Source organism: Lepidochelys olivacea (genome assembly GCF_965140295.1).
Source record: "Lepidochelys olivacea isolate rLepOli2 genome assembly, chromosome: 1".
Lineage (NCBI taxonomy): Eukaryota > Metazoa > Chordata > Testudines > Cheloniidae > Lepidochelys > Lepidochelys olivacea.
The window spans coordinates 245,068,077-245,085,692 of record NC_140411.1 but is presented as its reverse complement, the minus strand read 5'-3'; the positions used below and the strand labels follow the sequence as shown (position 1 = coordinate 245,085,692).

Genomic DNA, 17,616 nt, shown 5'->3' with positions numbered 1-17,616 from the left:
GGAGGGAATTTGGGTGCAGGAGGGGGCTCTGGGCTGGGGTTGGGGTGAAGGACAGGGTGCGAGCTCTGGGAAGGAGTTTGGGTACAGGAGGGGGCTCTGGGCTGGGACAGGGGGTTGGGGTGCAGGAAGGGGTGCGAACTCTGGGAGGGAGTTTGGATGCAGGAGAGGGCTCAGGGCTGGGGCAGAGTGATGGGATGCGGGCTCCAGGAGGGGGCTCAGGGCTGGGGTAGGGGATTGGAGTGGGGAGAGGGTGAGAAGTGCGGGCTCTGGGAGGGAGTTTGGGTGCAGGAGGGGGCTTTGGGCTGGGGTTGGGATGAAGGAGGGGGTGTGGGCTCTGGGAAGGAGTTTGGGTGCAGGAGGGGGCTCTGGGCTGGGGCAGGGGGTTGGGGTGCAGGAGGGGGTTTGGGATGCTGGCTGTGGGAGGGGGCTCAGGGCTGGGACAGAGGGTTTGGGGTGCTGGCTCTGGCCGAGCAGTACTTACCTCAGAGCAGGGAGCCTGCCTTAGCCCTGCTGCGCTGTCGGACTTTTAGCGGCCTAAAATCTCCCGGTTTGGCTTCAGTAGCCTCCGGGAAATAAAGTCCAATTCCAGGAGACTTCTGGAGAAACCGAGAGGATTGGCAACCCTAGCCTAACCCCGTGGGTGTTGTTTGGTATCCTCCTGCATCTGTAGGGGAGAGAAGAGCATTCAAGTGCAGCAGGCTCTTAGCAGAGAAGGCCTTCTCAGGATTTAGTGTTGCCAACTCTCACAATTCTATTATCTCTCACAATATTTGGTGTTTTTCTTAAAGCCACACTCCTGGCACATGTGACTAGGCAAGGAGATCAGCCTTCTCTTTAAAAAAAAAAAAAGAAAAAAGAAAAAAAAGAAAAAAAAGGAAGTCATTGTTGCAAAGAAAAGCCTGAAAACCTGAACCCTTGAGTTTCAAAAACCAGTCCAAAAAGCAAATTATACACACCCACCCAGACATGATTTTTTTTAGCAGACTCAGTGATTTCTGTATGGTTGGGGTTGGCAATAGTGAGACTGTGACTTTTCCATTCTAAATCATTTTCAGTTACTGCCTGGGGCAACAGACAATTCTTCAAGTATTTGTGCCCTATATTGTTTGAGTTTAAACAGTGGCCTAACATAACACTCTTTGCACTAACGGCAACCAGTTCAGATAGCAGAATCATGCTCCTGTTTTCTGCAACAGATGCAATAAATGATGTGCCAAATAAAGCACATGACATTAAATCTAGCCTTAGGGGATTTGAAAGTATGGGTCACCATGACGGCGTCTAAGAGCTAAAGAAAGCTTGCAACTTCTGAATATTTCAGAGACTGTGGGACTGGGAAAACCACATTTGACAATTGCTGAAACTTGTATTTCCATGTTCAATGTGCAATTAAAAATTGATCTCCACTGCAATGCAAACCCAGTTAACTGGCTTTGTGAGGGTGGGAGGGACATGTCAATTGACAGTACGTGATGCCAATTAGGAGGCTAATTCCTCCAGTTGTCTCCTCACCATGACAAGTTAGCCTATGTTATCTGGGCTGAAATGCAGCAGGTCTGACAGAGAGAAATGTTTTAAGCACTGTACTTTTTCCCCCTCTTGAAATTCCAGCAGAAATGAGTAGTAATACAGGGGCGATGATTAATTTAAAATGTAATTTATTGTCAGACAACTAATTAAAAGGAAATATTTTAGTTGCTGACTATAGCTAGGCCCCTAAAATGTAACTAGTGCTTGGAATAATTCCAGGAGGTTTCATTTCTGTTTAAAATTGCAAATTATTTCTATCCTATGTCAGGTTTTGAAATAATGTTTTTGAAAGGTTATGCCTGCACTGAACTTTTTTCTTTATTCAAACATGCTAGGTAAGAGATGTAGTGCTGGATTTACAGGCAATCACATGGGTGCCTGAATGTGGCTCCTCCCTTCCCCCATCTATTTAAATAATGGAAGCAAAAAATCTAAGAAAATTTAGTCAGTTCAAGAGATTTATATTTTATCTAAAACCTGTAGCATATTTAGTCCCTCCCTTCCAATACAATGTGCAGGGGTGCAGGTTCATACATTGTAAAAATTTATTTCACATCACAGAGAACCCTACACCATTCCCTTCTATCTCGATAATTCTCTCACCTCATTGGTCTGTCTGAAAGCATTGGAGAAAAGTTTTGAATGCTGCATTGCTCTTTACAGAAACATTTGCTTTTACCACTTTAGCTCAGTCTGAGAGATCACATTGAAGTATAGATGGTAAAACAGTTATCCACTATTTGTGGAAAACAAATCTTTTAGACCTGGATATTCTGCAGGGTTTCATGCATATTCATGCAGGACTTCATGGATATTCTGCAGTTTTGCAAAAACTGTGTGTAAATTTTCCAGTTTTGACATAAAAATTGAAAACCACCAACATTTTTAGGTACACAACTGACAGAACATTCAAGATTACCAAAATTGAAAGACTGCCCAAATTGTTGGTGACAAGAAACATCACTGATAGAATTTTTGCAATTTGAAAAGGCCAGCTGGAAAATCATTTTTTTTCAGTTTTGCCATTCTGGGATACATGGTGCATGCATTCTAAACCAAGTAAGTTAAATGAGAGCTCTCAGGACTGACAACAGGAGAAATGGCCAAGGGTTTTCTATTCTGATGTACGGCGATGTGCCTCAGCCAACTGTACATGGTACGTAATGTCTTTTGTAGGCTTTGAAATAGTTCACTGCTGTTGGCAAATTGCATTTAAGGAACCCGAGTGTTGCCATAACTGAACAGAATAATTGTCTGCCTACTTTGGTACCCTGCCTCCAGAAGTAGACTGTGCTTGAAGTTTATGGGGAAGGCAAAAACACTTCAGTGAGGGGGGAAATAGATCCATTCACAAAACCTTTCATCATCAACCTGAACTAACTTCCCAGCAGAGTGTACAGCTTTATATTACACTTGCCTATATATCTATTTGGAATTCTTTTTTAAATCACATTAAATTGATTCAATTTGCTGTAACAACAAATTCCACATTTTTGTTACATGCTGCATAAAGTTTTATCATCTCTTGTATCCTGGAGAGTGGATGCTGAAGACCAGCCTGTCTGTTATCTAAACCCATCAGCATTTCACTCGTCTGTATTAAGTTGTTTCTCTCTCCCTCCCTTGAAGATAAATAGTTGAAGTGTGATGAGGCTTCACAATTGCCTGGTAATTTGATGCATCTTCCATATGGGATGACAGTTGAGATGCTTTTTGAACATACCAGTACACAAGTTGCCCTAAGGGCCTTTTTTATTAACTCGGATAACTCATCCGCTGAAAATTTAAGACATTTCAAGTTGGATACCCAAAATTACTCATCACTTTTGAAAATCTTAGCCACGTTTATAACAATGTTACAGCCTGGCACTATTCACTGAATGATGTGAATGGCTTTCATTTGGAAGATGATGACCTCCTGAGGTCTCTTCCAACCCTAGTATTCAATGATTCTATGATTCTGTGATTCTATAAAGATGGCAAGTCATGCCATACGACATTGTGCTGTATAATCCCATCAAGGCTAAGCTACATCATTTTTGGATTGGTGAATCTCTGAGGAACCCCCATGTACTGCAGGAAGTGATTTTGCTGGCTTAGAAGATGGTATTTTTCATTTAGAGTAATGAGCCAATGGCCCAGTGTGACGAGGGGTAGAACTGATCAAAATTTTTTATTCAAAACTTTTTTAGATGAAAAACTGACTTTCATATTTTTCTCCTATGGGAGGGAAAAAAACCCCTTCCTTACACTCTTTTCCTTTCCTTTTCTTTCCCTTTACAATGGCAAAATGAAAAAAGGAGGAAAACAATGGGGGAGGGGAACCTAAAAATTGTGGGATTTACAGTCTTTGTATCAAAATTGGAAAAACTTCTTTGCAAAAACTATCCTGAAAAGGAAATTTTTCCAGTGAAACATCCTTACAACTTTTTGATCAGCTCAGGTGTTGGGACAATATGCTGCTGGAGATAGTGTTTTTGGGATGAGAAATAAAATGAAAATCCCAACCACTTGTTGTTTATTAAACTCCCCCCCCCCCCCCAAAAAAAAAGTGAGGGTTGTGAGTCCCTGTGTTTTAGCCAAATTCCAATATGGGTAATTCTATACTGCCTGCCTAAAGTCATTGTTAGACACAGTGTCCTGTACCTCCTGTCCTAAAATACTGTGTAGTGTTCTCCATGCTGAGTAATTGCTCTGTTTTCACAGTAAGTGGTGGATGAAATGATCTTTTATATATGTTTGTACATGTCTTGGGAGTCCTTTGGGATCACTTTAATAAATCTTTGAGCTACCAGAGTGTAATATACAAAAACCAAGCCAGACTGATGAAAAAGTGCTATATTGTATAAATTTATTATTTATATGCAAGTCTGTGCGCTTTCTGGTTCTATATATTTGCCTTTTTTAAAAAAAAAACAATGAAAGTTTATAGACTGTGAATCTCACAGTTCTCCTCAGTGGACTTTGTGAGTATTCGACCAATTTTAGCAGTTCACAAAGAAATGTATTTAAACTCTTCTGTAAACATGGTTTGAGGGAGCAGCTTTAAGGTTTGCAGATAAGTAGCTGCCAAATGACTCAGGGTCAAATTATTTACTTGGATGCATTCATATTGCTCCTGTTCCAGTCCACAGAAGCTTTCACGTGTCCCAAAAGGTAGCATGTTTCCCATGCACCCACCTCCCAATCCCCTCTGCATTACAAATAGCAAATTACAAAGTTAGAAGTCTCTTTCCCCCTCTACTTTTGCAGCCTCCCTTATGCCAACTGCTCATGCCAACTGCTCATGCCCCCCAAGGGCTACGATGGGAGCCAGAAATCACCAACTTTGGTCTGGGCTTCTTGCCGACTGTGCCAGAGAGCAGGCAGGGGGTCTGATGTAGAAGCTGGTGTAGCAGCTCTAAGCTACATGAATTCCTCCGCACAGAGGGAATCTTCAGATGGCTGGTTAAGCTAGAATTAGGGATGCTTTGCATTGCAGGAGTCCAGCAATACTGCTGTAAGAGACTGATGGGTGGGTCTCTCTCTCTCTAATTTTAACTTTTATTTACTCTTTTGTAAAAATAAAACATTACATAGAATTAAAACAGGTACAAAAATAATTATTCACCTCAAAAATATAACATTCCAATAATATATGTAGAACAGTCAAGCCACTCAAAGTTGATGTACAATTCTCATATAGAGATAATTGGTTTAAAGTTTTATGGTGTTTATAAATAACACATGTTGAAGACTTATATTCATAGAATGGTATGTTGCTGTCTTCATATATTTTTATTTTTTCTCCAGTATAAGGGACAATAATTGACTATATCCTGGATCACCATGAACTCAGTCTGCTCTCAACATAAGAAAAAACTTACATGGAATCGAGAACATTCTACGTATTGTATTTCCATTTCATCTTTCAGATTTCTAACTTATTCGTACCTCCTGGCGTTCAATTCCTGGCTTCTGCTAGCACCAATTACTCTGTGCTATGACTGGCAGGTCGGGAGTATTCCTTTAATTGAGTCGATATGGGATGTGAGGAATTTAGCTACAGTTCTCCTGGTGGTGGTGATGATATTACTCAGCTTACATTGCATAACAGCATTCAAGGTAATTTTTAAAAAGTACACTAAAATCTTGTAGTTTATATGTTATTTTTGTTACCTAATCATTGAGGAAATCACCAATAAAAACAATTGAGGTTGTTTTTTTTTCCCAAACAATAGACAGTAAGAGGAAAACTACTTCCCTATAACTCTCACAGGCAAATCCAAAAGGCTAAATGCTGCCATTGAATGTATGCATGCTGCTCCCATTTGTTTGGTCTGAGACCAGAATTTAGCCAAAAGTGCTTTATTAAATTACTATTAATCACCCAAAGCCCACTGAAGTCAACTGAAAAACTCTCCTTGATTTCCATGAGCTTTGCTCATGACCCAAGGGCCCAATTCAATTGCCATTAGTCAATGGGAGCTTTGCCATTGGCTTCAGGTGTCTGTCACTAGCATTTGAGGATTAAGTTGATATTTTTATCTATACCTCTAAACCAAATAAAACATATATATGAGACACAATAAGGAGGACAAAATTGAGTGTAATAAGTTGAAAATGACCTGGGAATCATTATTTAGCATAAATGACATGTTGTTTAAATACAAGCTGGTCCAATAAAAGATATTATCTCACCACTGTCTCTCTAATATCCTGGGACAACATGACCACAACCACACTGTGGACAATGTTATTTAAATCCACTTTCACAGATCAGTATTGCAGATACATGTTGCACTGCAGATGTGTAAATGAGATTATACTGGATTTGCGTGGGACAGAGATGAAATATATGTCTAAAGTAAGAGGCATCCCCAGTAATAAGGGATAGTTACAACTGGTGAAGTCATCTCTTTTGATAAAAGTGAGAAGAAATAATTACCTAGTGGTTTGTTGATCATTTTTAAGAGTTCCTTCCTTAAGTGTACAGATAACTATGCTGAAAAACCATTATATGGTAACAGACAGCTCTTGAATTATGCTAAAAAGTGCAGGTCCTGCTCATACTGCTTGCACGCCCAGAGTTCTACATGTGCTCTTGATAGGAGGATAAAAATGACAAAGATTTTTGGACCGTTGAGTCCTTAATTTGGATTCTTTAAAATGTCAACTGATGCCATAGGGAAAACATGGGAAATCAGTCTATTTAGGCATGCTGTAGTTCTGCCTACAGGTCATATGTCTTCTGTATTTATCTTGCTTTTATTTTTTATTGCTAGCTACTTTGATGTAAAATCAGAATCTTTGGAGAGGATTTTCAAAAGGGCTTCGCTTTGATCTAACTCTGCTCCAACTGAAGGCAATAATAAAATTTCCCATTTGCTCAACACTGAGCAGTTCTGAAATCACACCCTTTATTCCTTGATGTTTCTCTAGCTTCTTATCTTTTACCAGTTGTCAAAATTAGGGTTGTGTGCAATGCAGGGATTTCATTTCCTAGGAATGTGCTTGTTTGCTACTTTGAGCCTTGTGTAGTTGGTTCCCCTCCTCCCCGCCTGCACCCCCATTTTTCCTTGGAGATCCTGGTTCAACTGAACAACAAAACACAAAGTAAAATGCATCCCAAACTATCTGGTTTCATGTCCAACCCCTGTTAAACCATAAATGTCAGCGTTTTGACATGGAACGAGGTTTACCAGCCTTATAGCAAACCTGCTCTGAACTTGGAGTTAGTAACGAATCCTGGATTAAGGGGTACTACATGTGAATTTGTTTTATTGTGACAGCTTAGTCATAATTAGAGAGGGCTGAAATATTCTGAATTTCAGTAAGAAAAAAGGATTTTTTGATAAACAGTTTTCCCATTTTTTTTTTTACTAGCTTTTGCAATAATTTGCATCATTACCTGCTGTGGAGAGGATTATGATGTCCCAAGCAGTAAGAGTTAAGGTGGGGAACAAACAATAAGAGCAGATGAATTTTGTAGAAACAAATTATCCTGTTTTCATGTGTATGTTACTATTTATAAAGTCAGGGAGGGGGAAAAGGAGTACAGAGAACATGACATGCAGGCACAATTTCTTTTTATTAGACTCTTAAAAAAATCGCATTTCTAAATGAGAAATCAGTGACTTTTTAAGATGACGGAACTCACGTGTACAGGCAAAGACCATCGTTCTACCAGACAAATGGCAGGCAGTCTTGGCTGGTTTGCTTATGCTATTTGGCATGAGGCATATCAAGTTATTTCACATTGAATCAAATCTTCTGCTTTCTTTTTGAAATAGTTCCATGAATTCACATTTTAATTATCTGTTCACCTTTCTCCTCTTCCAATAACACAGTATAACCTGGAAGTGATAGTTCACAATTTTGCTAAGGAATGGGTTTAACATTAATAAGGCAAGGATTATATATATGTGTATTAATCTCTAGAAAGACAAGGTGGGTGAGGTAATGTGTTTTATTAGATCAACTCTGTTGGTGAAAAATACAAGCTTTCAAGCTTACACAGAGCTCTTCTTCAGGTCTCTGTGTATGCTCAGAAGCTTGTCTTTTGCACCAACAGAATTTGGTCCAATAAAAGATAGTACCTCACCCTCGTTGTCTCTCTAATATCTTGGGACCAACATGGCTACAACAATGATGCAAGCTGCTGTTCTCTATCACATGTGCAAACACACACGTGCTCTGGTTGCCAGTAGCATTTTCTGTTCTGTGGTACTAAGAATAGGAGATCCTGCATGCCAATGACTGTGGCAAAATCAAAGATATCAGCACAGTAAATGTTGAATTGTTTTCCGGCGGGGAGGGAAAGGGGTGCATGCCCATGTGACATGCGCACACAGAGAATTATAGAATATATTACATGGACTGTAATTACAGAATGCATGTGTTGGATTGATGGCTTTGTCGCCACTAAATTTTAAACAGGACTAATTTGTTGTTTATGCTTGTGATTAGGGTAATCACATTGTTGGAATGTATGTGCAGTACTGATAAAGGACATCTAAGCCATGAAGGTTGATTGTTCCATTTAATTTTATGAATGCTCTATATTTATACCCCAGAAAGAACATAGACTGATAGCTCTGAGGTTTCTTCTCACTAGTTTTGCATATGCTATGCTTGGAACAGAGCCACATATTTCATTGGAGAGAGTTTTACACTGAAAACTGCATGAATTGGAAACGCAGCTGTCCAGTTTTCGATTGTTTAGTAGAATGAATGTCACTGCTTCTTTCTCTTTCCCTTTGCTCCTGTTGGTTTCAACTTTGCTACTCTTCTTGTGTAACAAGGAAATGCATCAGTAAACTCTATTGCCTAATGATCTGTTTAGGAGCCTTGATTAAATGGGTTCACAAAAGGTCTCCTGTTTTCTGCGCATCTGTAACCTACTGGTGACTTTGTTACAGGTCACCCTCTGTGACACATTGACCATAGTTCCTCTTTCTGGAAAACATGCTGTCTAGGTCTCCAAGGACAGAAAGAACTGCACCACCACCTGAATAAGACTTGCCATTCTGTTTATACCCTTTATATCTGCAGGCTCATTTTTCAGCTGCCACAATCTGTCCCATTACACTCAGCTGCCAATGACTGTAGCAAATAATGCCTGATGGGGTTTAATAGGCTTGTCTCCTGTAGTACTTCTGGATTCCCCTGTACTGTGAGTGAAGAAAGACTCCGCTACAATCGCAGGCCAAGGTTTTCAGTAGTGACCAGTGATTTGGGGTTCATCTGTTTGGGAGTGCCCAGTTTGAGACTGCTTAATGAGGCCTCGTTTTCAGAAGGGAGGTGGTTAACTTTTTCTGAAAATCTGGCTCCTTTCAGGTGTCTCAAACTGGACACCCCGAATTGCTAGTCACTATTGAAAGTCTTGGCCTCAAACTCCAGTCGCCAATGTGAAAGTGTCCTGAGTGGCTGTTAGAGAGAAGAACTTTCCATAAACAACCAGATCAATTAAGAAAGGTATTGAAACTGATTGAGGTCTGTGTGTATGGGGGGGCGGAGAGGCAGAGGGGAAGGCTAGAAAGGCAGAAACCCTATTGTTAACCCCAACATTTTATACAAAACTTAATGAAAAGAGACGGGGCAGGAATAGAACATTGTAAACCCAACCTTAGCGATGAAGAAAGGAGCTGCTATATTTTCTAGATTTAGGGGTAGGTGAATTACAAGACAGTCACTGACCATAAAGATCCAGTTTTAAATTCTGGCTACCAACTAAATAAGTCAAAGCATCTACTGTCCCTCTGATGCTAGAAATGGTCAGTAGTACAAGCAACTACTTATAGTTCCTGGCTTTCCATGCAGAAGGGAACTGTACCTGCTGAGACAGTGGGGAGAAAGGAGGCCTGGCATACTGTCAGGCCAATAGCTTTTTCATTGGTGTATCACAATTATTCAGGGAGCATGAAAGGAATACCCTTTAAATGGTTGCTCTGCCACTCTCCTTGGCATTTTTAGGCCATTGCTTTATTACTAATATGATTCAATTGCAACTTGTCCTCTACTTGTAGCTGTAAAATTTACAGAGCATACAATGGGTCAGATTCCATGCTCCTTATGCTGGCAAAACTCCTGTGTGCTTAGGCCCAATCCTAGACTTTATTCAGGCTATGTTGGTGTTGGGGAAGAACTGGGTAGGTGTGGGCGGGGTGTCATTCACAAAATCAATGTGGACAGGAGAATCATAAAACTGAGGATACCATACCTGAAAGAGTTGGAGGTCATTTTAGGGTGAATTTAATGTGCCTTGTCACTGACTTTATTCCTTCTGCCTTACCACTGAATTCTCCTTGGCCTTTGTACTCATGACCAGTATTGCCAAAGCACCTTATGGCAGTTTCTGCCTCAAACAAGCATTAAGTGTTATGAATATTAGCTAAAGGGTATTCCCCTTTTTTTGTGCCTTGCTGGGAAGGAAGCATTATTTATGTTTTTAAAACCTAAACATCTCTCATGGTCTATGTGTTGCTTTTAGAGTATTTGCCTTGCTGCTATATGTAATGTAGCTACATATGGTGCAGGAGGGTTTGGTGCTTTTCAGATTATAGACACTATAGGCAATTAAGGCAAAGTATTATTATCAAACCATTTTATTATATATAGTTGTCCATTGGCTTTTACTTTAAAATAGAGCTGGTTGTCACATTTCTGTAAGTATGTTCCTTAGTTATAGCAAGATATTTAATGTAGAATTATTTATTTCTTCCAGTAAATTGCATGATATTTCCCTTTACGCGGTGGTTTATATGTAGGGAGAAAAGCAAGGAAGTTTCCAAACTCTGCATTCCCTGGCTCTAAATGTTTAATAACCATATTTTATATATATTTTTTTATGGTTTTCACTGGCACTTGTTGAGTATATTCTGTTGCGCTATTTATCTTAGTCTACATGTTTGAGACCTTTGCATGATTTCCCATGTTTGGCATCTCATTAGTAAATTACTGTCTGCGGACCTTTCTCAGAGCAATTACCTTTTAAAATATCCTGTAATGCTAACAGCACAGTCTTTGAAAGTATGTTTAGCAAAATTCTTCTGCCTCAACCACTGAGAACAACGCTTTTGTTCCCAAGTGCTTCAAAGACACTGCAAGGTGAATAAGGCTATTTATCGACTGCGTATATCTGACTAGCTGGAAACCACAGTCATTTTCATAAAAGGATCATTTAAAATAAATCCTGCTTTCACTTTCCTGAGGGCCCACTTTCCTGAATTCCTAACACCAAGCTAAGGTCAGTACTGATGTTCTTAATGTTTAGCAGTGAGGTTTTCTGTGCCTTGTCTGTTGTTAACGTTTGCTTCAGGGAGGGAGCAATAAGCCATAAAGACCTTGCTTAGCTAAAACTGAAGGAAGGGAAAGAAAAAAAGCACTTGGAGGAACTCTGCATGTCTTGCTGGCTGACTTCTAGGAGTATGGAAAGCTGCAGGCTGATTGGCTAAGTATCCTTGCCGTTGATGGAAAATACCATAGAACTCTTCCTGAGGTTATAGGTATGTCGACCAGAAAATGCAAGCAAAAGAAGAAAGTGACTGTAATCTCTCTATATGCAGCTGCCAAACTTGTAAAAATACTTTCTGTCCATGTTCTTTTATTCATGGTGGTAGTTTTAGTTGAAAGGAAAAGCAGGCTTGACATGTACAAGGTAGATGTAGCCCAAACTGAAGTACTTCTGTTAATTTTCATACATATGAGCATGCTCGGCATGTCACAGCACAGAATCCTTAGCTCCTGCAGGATTTTTTCATGCACGTAAGTAGTTTTGGCATTTCCATCCCTTTTTTGCACCGAAGAATTATGTTTTAGGGGTCTTCTCTTTGTTTATTAACCTGAAGGAAAAGAAATGTAGACTGTCAAGGCCCATTTAAAGTGACTGGAAAGACTACTCGTGACTTCTTTGGGCCTTGGATCAGGGCCTCAGACAGTGAATGAAATGAATAAGGTAGACAGATTAATGATTAAGAAATGTCCAGGGTAATGGGAAAATGTTTCCCGTTTTGAGTTGGTTTGCAATATACAGTAAAGTTTCAAGGTCTGTCCCATAATTTTTAATGGGATCCCCTTCTCACTTGTTTAGGAGGGAAACCATTCCATCCTATATTGAGAACATAGTCAGTTCTCCAAACCATATTACCTGTATTCATATAACAAGCACTGTCTAGGCTAAGTTTTACCTTCCTTTTTTCTTCATGTACTGTAGCAACTTGAGGTCTGAATTAAAAAATAAATTCATAAGGTTCAATTTAAAAAAAAAAATCTGGAGCCAAATTCTTTTTTATTTCCTTTCAGAATGCGCCAGGCTATTTCAAGGATGCACACCCTCTTGCATCCTGTTCAGAGGAGGCCATGAAGTGTGCAACTAGAGGATATAGGGGTTGAGGCAGATAAAATGAACCCATTGCTTCAGAGAGCCATTGGAAGACTTAATAATGAAGACTCAGATGTGATTGATTTCCCTGAGTTTGAATGTGCCTTATAGTTAGCTGTAAGAAAACACATTTGGCTGTGTAAAAAAGAAAGGGAAGCTGATAGATATAGCCTATTGGGGGAAAAAATCCAATATTAAAATAAAAAGAAATCTCAGTAAGTTAAATTTCTGCCTCTTTGTTGGGTCATTGAATTGTAAATGCTCTGCATACTGTTTTGTTCCATATTGAAGAGCCTGACTTTCAGAAGTGCTCTGCGTCCACATCTCCCATTTACTTCAGTAGCAGTTGTAGTTATTTAACACTTCCGAAAATCAGGCCCTAGTTTCCATTATGGCATATTAATTCCCCTTTCTGAAAGCAGAAAGTGAATAGCAATAGATTAGTTCCCAGTGGCTGTGATCAGTGCTGAAGATTTCCTGAGGCACTCCCTGGTCAGGTAGCCAGTGACGCTGGATCAGTTCCAGCCTTGTGTGTGTACTTGTGTCAAGGTTCCTCCCCCACTCTGAACTCTAGGGTACAGATGTGGGGACCTGCATGAAAAAACCTCCTAAGCTTATCTTTAGCAGCTTAGGTCAAAACTTCCCCAAGGTACAAAATATTCCCCCCCGTTGTCCTTGGACTGGCCGCTACCACCACCAAACTAATACTGGTTACTGGGGAAGAGCTGTTTGGACGCGTCTTTCCCCCCAAAATACTTCCCAAAACCCTGCACCCCACTTCCTGGACAAGGTTTGGTAAAAAGCCTCACCAATTTGCCTAGGTGACTACAGACCCAGACCCTTGGATCTTAAGAACAATGAACAATCCTTCCAACACTTGCACCCCCCTTTCCTGGGAAATGTTGGAATAAAAGCCTCACCAATTTGCATAGGTGACCACAGACCCAAACCCTTGGATCTGAGAACAATGAAAAGGCATTCAGTTTTCTTACAAGAAGACTTTTAATAAAAATAGAAGTAAATAGAAATAAAGAAATCCGCCCTGTAAAATCAGGATGGTAGATATCTTACAGGGTTATTAGATTCAAAAACATAGAGAACCCCTCTAGGCAAAACCTTAAGTTACAAAAAAGATACACAGACAGAAATAGTTATTCTATTCAGCACAATTCTTTTCTCAGCCATTTAAAGAAATCATAATCTAACACATACCTAGCTAGATTACTTACTAAAAGTTCTAAGGCTCCATTCCTGGTCTATCCCTGGCAGAAACCAGCATACAGACAGACACAGACCCTTTGTTTCTCTCCCTCCTCCCAGCTTTTGAAAGTATCTTGTCTCCTCATTGGTCATTTTGGTCAGGTGCCAGCGAGGTTACCTTTAGCTTCTTAACCCTTTACAGGTGAGAGGAGCTTTCCCCTGGCCAGGAGGGATTTCAAAGGGGTTTACCCTTCCCTTTATATTTATGACAACTTGTTCTGCTGAAGAACAAGGAAGTTGTTTTTTGGTGCTGCTGAATGCTAGGAACAGGGACAGAGACTACTAGGCAGTTAAAGTGCACAGAATAGCAACTGTAAAAAGACAACTGTGTGGCTCCATACATATTGTTTCTCAGTGACTCCATGTCAGATTTGCCCACTTCTAGTCAATAAAAAATATTGATGTTTTTTTCAGTGCTTAGAAGGGAGATAGCTAGAGAGAGACCTAATTATTAAAGGAGGGTGTTGCTAGTGACTTGCTGAACTCAGGCCTGGTATTTAAGGGGCATTGTGCTCTTTGGATGGAAAGTAAAACAGAGTTCCTGACAAGAGATTAAAGAACTCATGCTGCTTTCTGTAAGCGTAGGGCTGTTCGAACTTGGCCAGGACACCAAGCTTAACTTGGGTAACTACACTTTCACCAAAAATTTCACCTGCAGTTTCAATTGGATTGTACTGTTTTCTTTATTTCCTGACCTTTAGTGTTGTTGCAAGCTGGTAAATAAATACCCACTATGATCCATCCTTGAGGTGGCTGCAGTTCAGTGGCAGGTAAAGTGATTCCTCTATGTCCCTGGGATGAGTTTGTCATCCCATCTCTTGGCATCTGAAATTGTGTGAGTTTTGGCCCTAATTCACCAGGATATAGTGCACAGAGGCATCTGCAGCTCTCTAGTCTCTGACTGCTGGGCCCCACCAGAGGGCCTACTCTGACTTCTTTTGCTGACGTAAAGGAGTTTATGGCAATAGGAGATCAGTCCTGACATGACCCAACCTTCTGCTTGGACCAAAGGAAGTGGAACAGCTGGCACAAGAGATCATTACTGTGCATAGGGATGAATCTCCAGGAGAATTCTCTGGCTGGCTTTATACCACTTATGTGTGAGTTTAAAGAGAATTTAGCAAACTGGAGAACCAGCTCTCTTATCTTTACTGTTGCATATGGAAGGTGCAATTAGACATTTGCAAATCTTGCCCCCTTGTAGTATGCAATGTGATGGAGTGTGATGTTGACAGTGACTTGGCATAGGCCTGTTGAATAGTGAAGTTAAAAGATGGTTGAGAATTGTGATGAGCAACCAGTATTGTAAGCACATGTGAAGTTACCTTCTGAGTTTGTATGGGGTTTAGAGGTCTAAACACATCCATGAGTGCCAAGAATAAACTGCAGAGTTGTAATCCTGTCATGTCTTTGACTGATTCCTTTTGTGGTCACTTAACCTCTCTGTACCTCACTCTTCTCATAGATAGATTATTTACTTACCTCCTAGGATTGTAAGCACTTTGAAGATGAATAGCATTTATTGCTGTTGTAGAATCATATGCATCCATCCTCCTTGCAGTACTAACTTCTCTGTGCCTGAAGTTAGATGCTTGAAACATGGGCCATCTAAGACTCACTGACAGAATGATTCAGCTCTTTGTTAAGAAGGCACCCCTTAATCTATTGAGAGAGTTCAAAAGGAGGCGAGATGGCTCTTGTCTTGTCCCTGTAATAAAGGAGAGAGAGACATCCATTTAATAGCCACAGGCAAATCTTGAGTTTCAAATAAGCAAACATGGGTAAACCACTCAGGAAATGTTCAAAGAAAGGAAGGAAAACCTCTCACAGTTGCTAACCAGCTGCTCTCTTATTGCCAACTCTAGCTGTGCATGCCAAGAAAGGGGTTCTAAAGAGCTTTCTCAGTGAAGGGATATGGACTTTCAAAGTGCAATACTTACTCCAGGACACAGATTCATCATGCTGTGTCTTATGACAGGTGGGTCAAGCTCAGTTTAGAGAGGCTCTACATTTTTTCCTCTGAGGTCTCACTTTGAGAAGAGTATTGTGATTTAATAGCTCAGGAATCTGAGGATACAGAATATGTCCTTCTGGAAGTTCAGTCTCTAGTTGTTTCTGCCCCTCCCTCTTTTTTTTTTAATCTTTTTTAAAGTTGCCAAACTAGCAATTTAATAAACTTATTTCTCCTTTCATATATTTTGGCCTCTGAATGAGTCAGAGAATTCGCTTCAATTTTGTTTGATATAGTGTGACTAATTCTTGTCTCGCTTATATGAAAAGAGCTTATATCTTTTGAATCGATGATACGAGAGTGAAGCTTTGCGGATTTTTAAAATCCTTCTTTATTGATTTTTGATTAGAGTAAAGGAGACTAAACCTTTAAGAAGCAATAATAGGCAGGCATATGAATAATAATAAAAAAAATACATTGGATAAATATTATTTTCATTCAAAGAAATCCGGCATGTTGTCAACAAACCAGGGAGTTCTAAGGTTAATTCAAAGGTCTCTTCCATGCAGAGAAAGTCATTTTGGAGTGCCTATAAAGACCTTAGCATTATATTTCCAAAAGGATGAAATGTCTTTATCCAGGCAGAAAGAGCTGGCTCTTGTTAGAACGAAGTGATTGCTAATGTCCAGCCCAAAGTTTGCATTTTAAGAAAACAGAAAAAATATAGAATCACATATCTGCCTTTTCTGAAGCTTCAAATGGTGCTCTAGGGATGTGGGTGAAGCTGGGGGTTCTACCATGTTCTGCAGCCCAGTTTGTCCCTAAATTGGCCCGTTCCACCAGAGTAATAAAATGTGTGTTTCTAAACAAACTGTCAGCTAAACAAACGGTCTAAATATCTGAAGTATCCCATGTCAGAAATGTAACAAATGCCTTGTTCTTTTGCAATTCATTATGTTTTGGGGGCAATTTCTTAAGAACTGTTCTTGAAATAAGGTCCCGCTTTTCCCACTTTCTAAAGATATGCAGTGTTGGTTTCTGAATCAGTTCTGTCTTCAGTTGTTGATTCACCAATAAATCTGGCAGCCTCTCCTGAGGAAGAAAGGATAACAGTTGGGCATACTAAATAAACTTGCTTGGAAAAGAGAGAGAGGCTGAAATTCTGGCCCTGTTGAAATCAGTGAGAGTTTTCCAATTTTCATTAGGGCCAAGAATATCACCCATAGTACATAAGCTCCTTTCAAGTCCTTTAGCTATTTATTGTGTTCCTTCTCTTTCCTCTTTTATTTTTCCTTAAGTCTGTAAGAGAATTTTAGTGCTCATTAAAGTCATCTAAAGAAACCTAAATTCTCAGCTTTTAAATGGTCTATCTTAAAGCAAACTCACTAAGTATAGCAAGGCAATTAGTCCTGTTCTTAGCCCACAAAAAGCTAACGATTGTTAAATGACTTGCCGCCGCACCAACTATTCCAATATTTGGCAATCTCTGTTCTAGACAGGACCATCACATCAAACTTTGGACCCTGATTCAGGATTTGAACCAAAATTTCCAAAAGTGAAAAGCCAGTGCTGTAACCCATTAGACCACCTCGAGTCCACTGTGACTCATCCCTCTTATATGGTTTTTGTTTTTTTTTTAAATTAGTGCCAGGCTAGAAAGGAGGTGCTGTAGTCCTAATAAACAGGTTGGATTATGAACAGGAGGCTGCCAGGCAACTCTCCAACACCACATTCTACAGGCTCTTATCCTCTGATCCCACTGATGGTTACCAAAAGAAACTACAGCATTTGCTCAGGAAACTCCTTGCTACAGCACAGGAACAAATCTACACGGACACACCCCCAGAGCCCCAACCAGGGGTATTCTATCTGCTGTCCAAGATCCATAAACCTGGAAACCCTGGATGCCCCATTATCTCAGGCATCAGCACTCTTACAGCAAGATTTATCTGGCTATTTGGACTCTCTCCTTAGACCCTACGCTACCAGCACTCCTAGCTATCTTTGAGACACC

General features: G+C 40.1%; 1 protein-coding gene across 1 annotated transcript in view; it reads left to right on the top strand.

Annotated features, from left to right (window-relative positions):
• TMTC1 (transmembrane O-mannosyltransferase targeting cadherins 1) overlaps positions 1-17,616 on the top strand; it is a 175,791-nt gene that overhangs the window by 68,514 nt on the left and 89,661 nt on the right. The window contains exon 8 of the mRNA XM_084647478.1: positions 5,445-5,634. Within this exon, the coding sequence (XP_084503604.1) occupies positions 5,445-5,634 (190 nt within the window). The remainder of the gene's footprint in view (positions 1-5,444; positions 5,635-17,616) is intronic.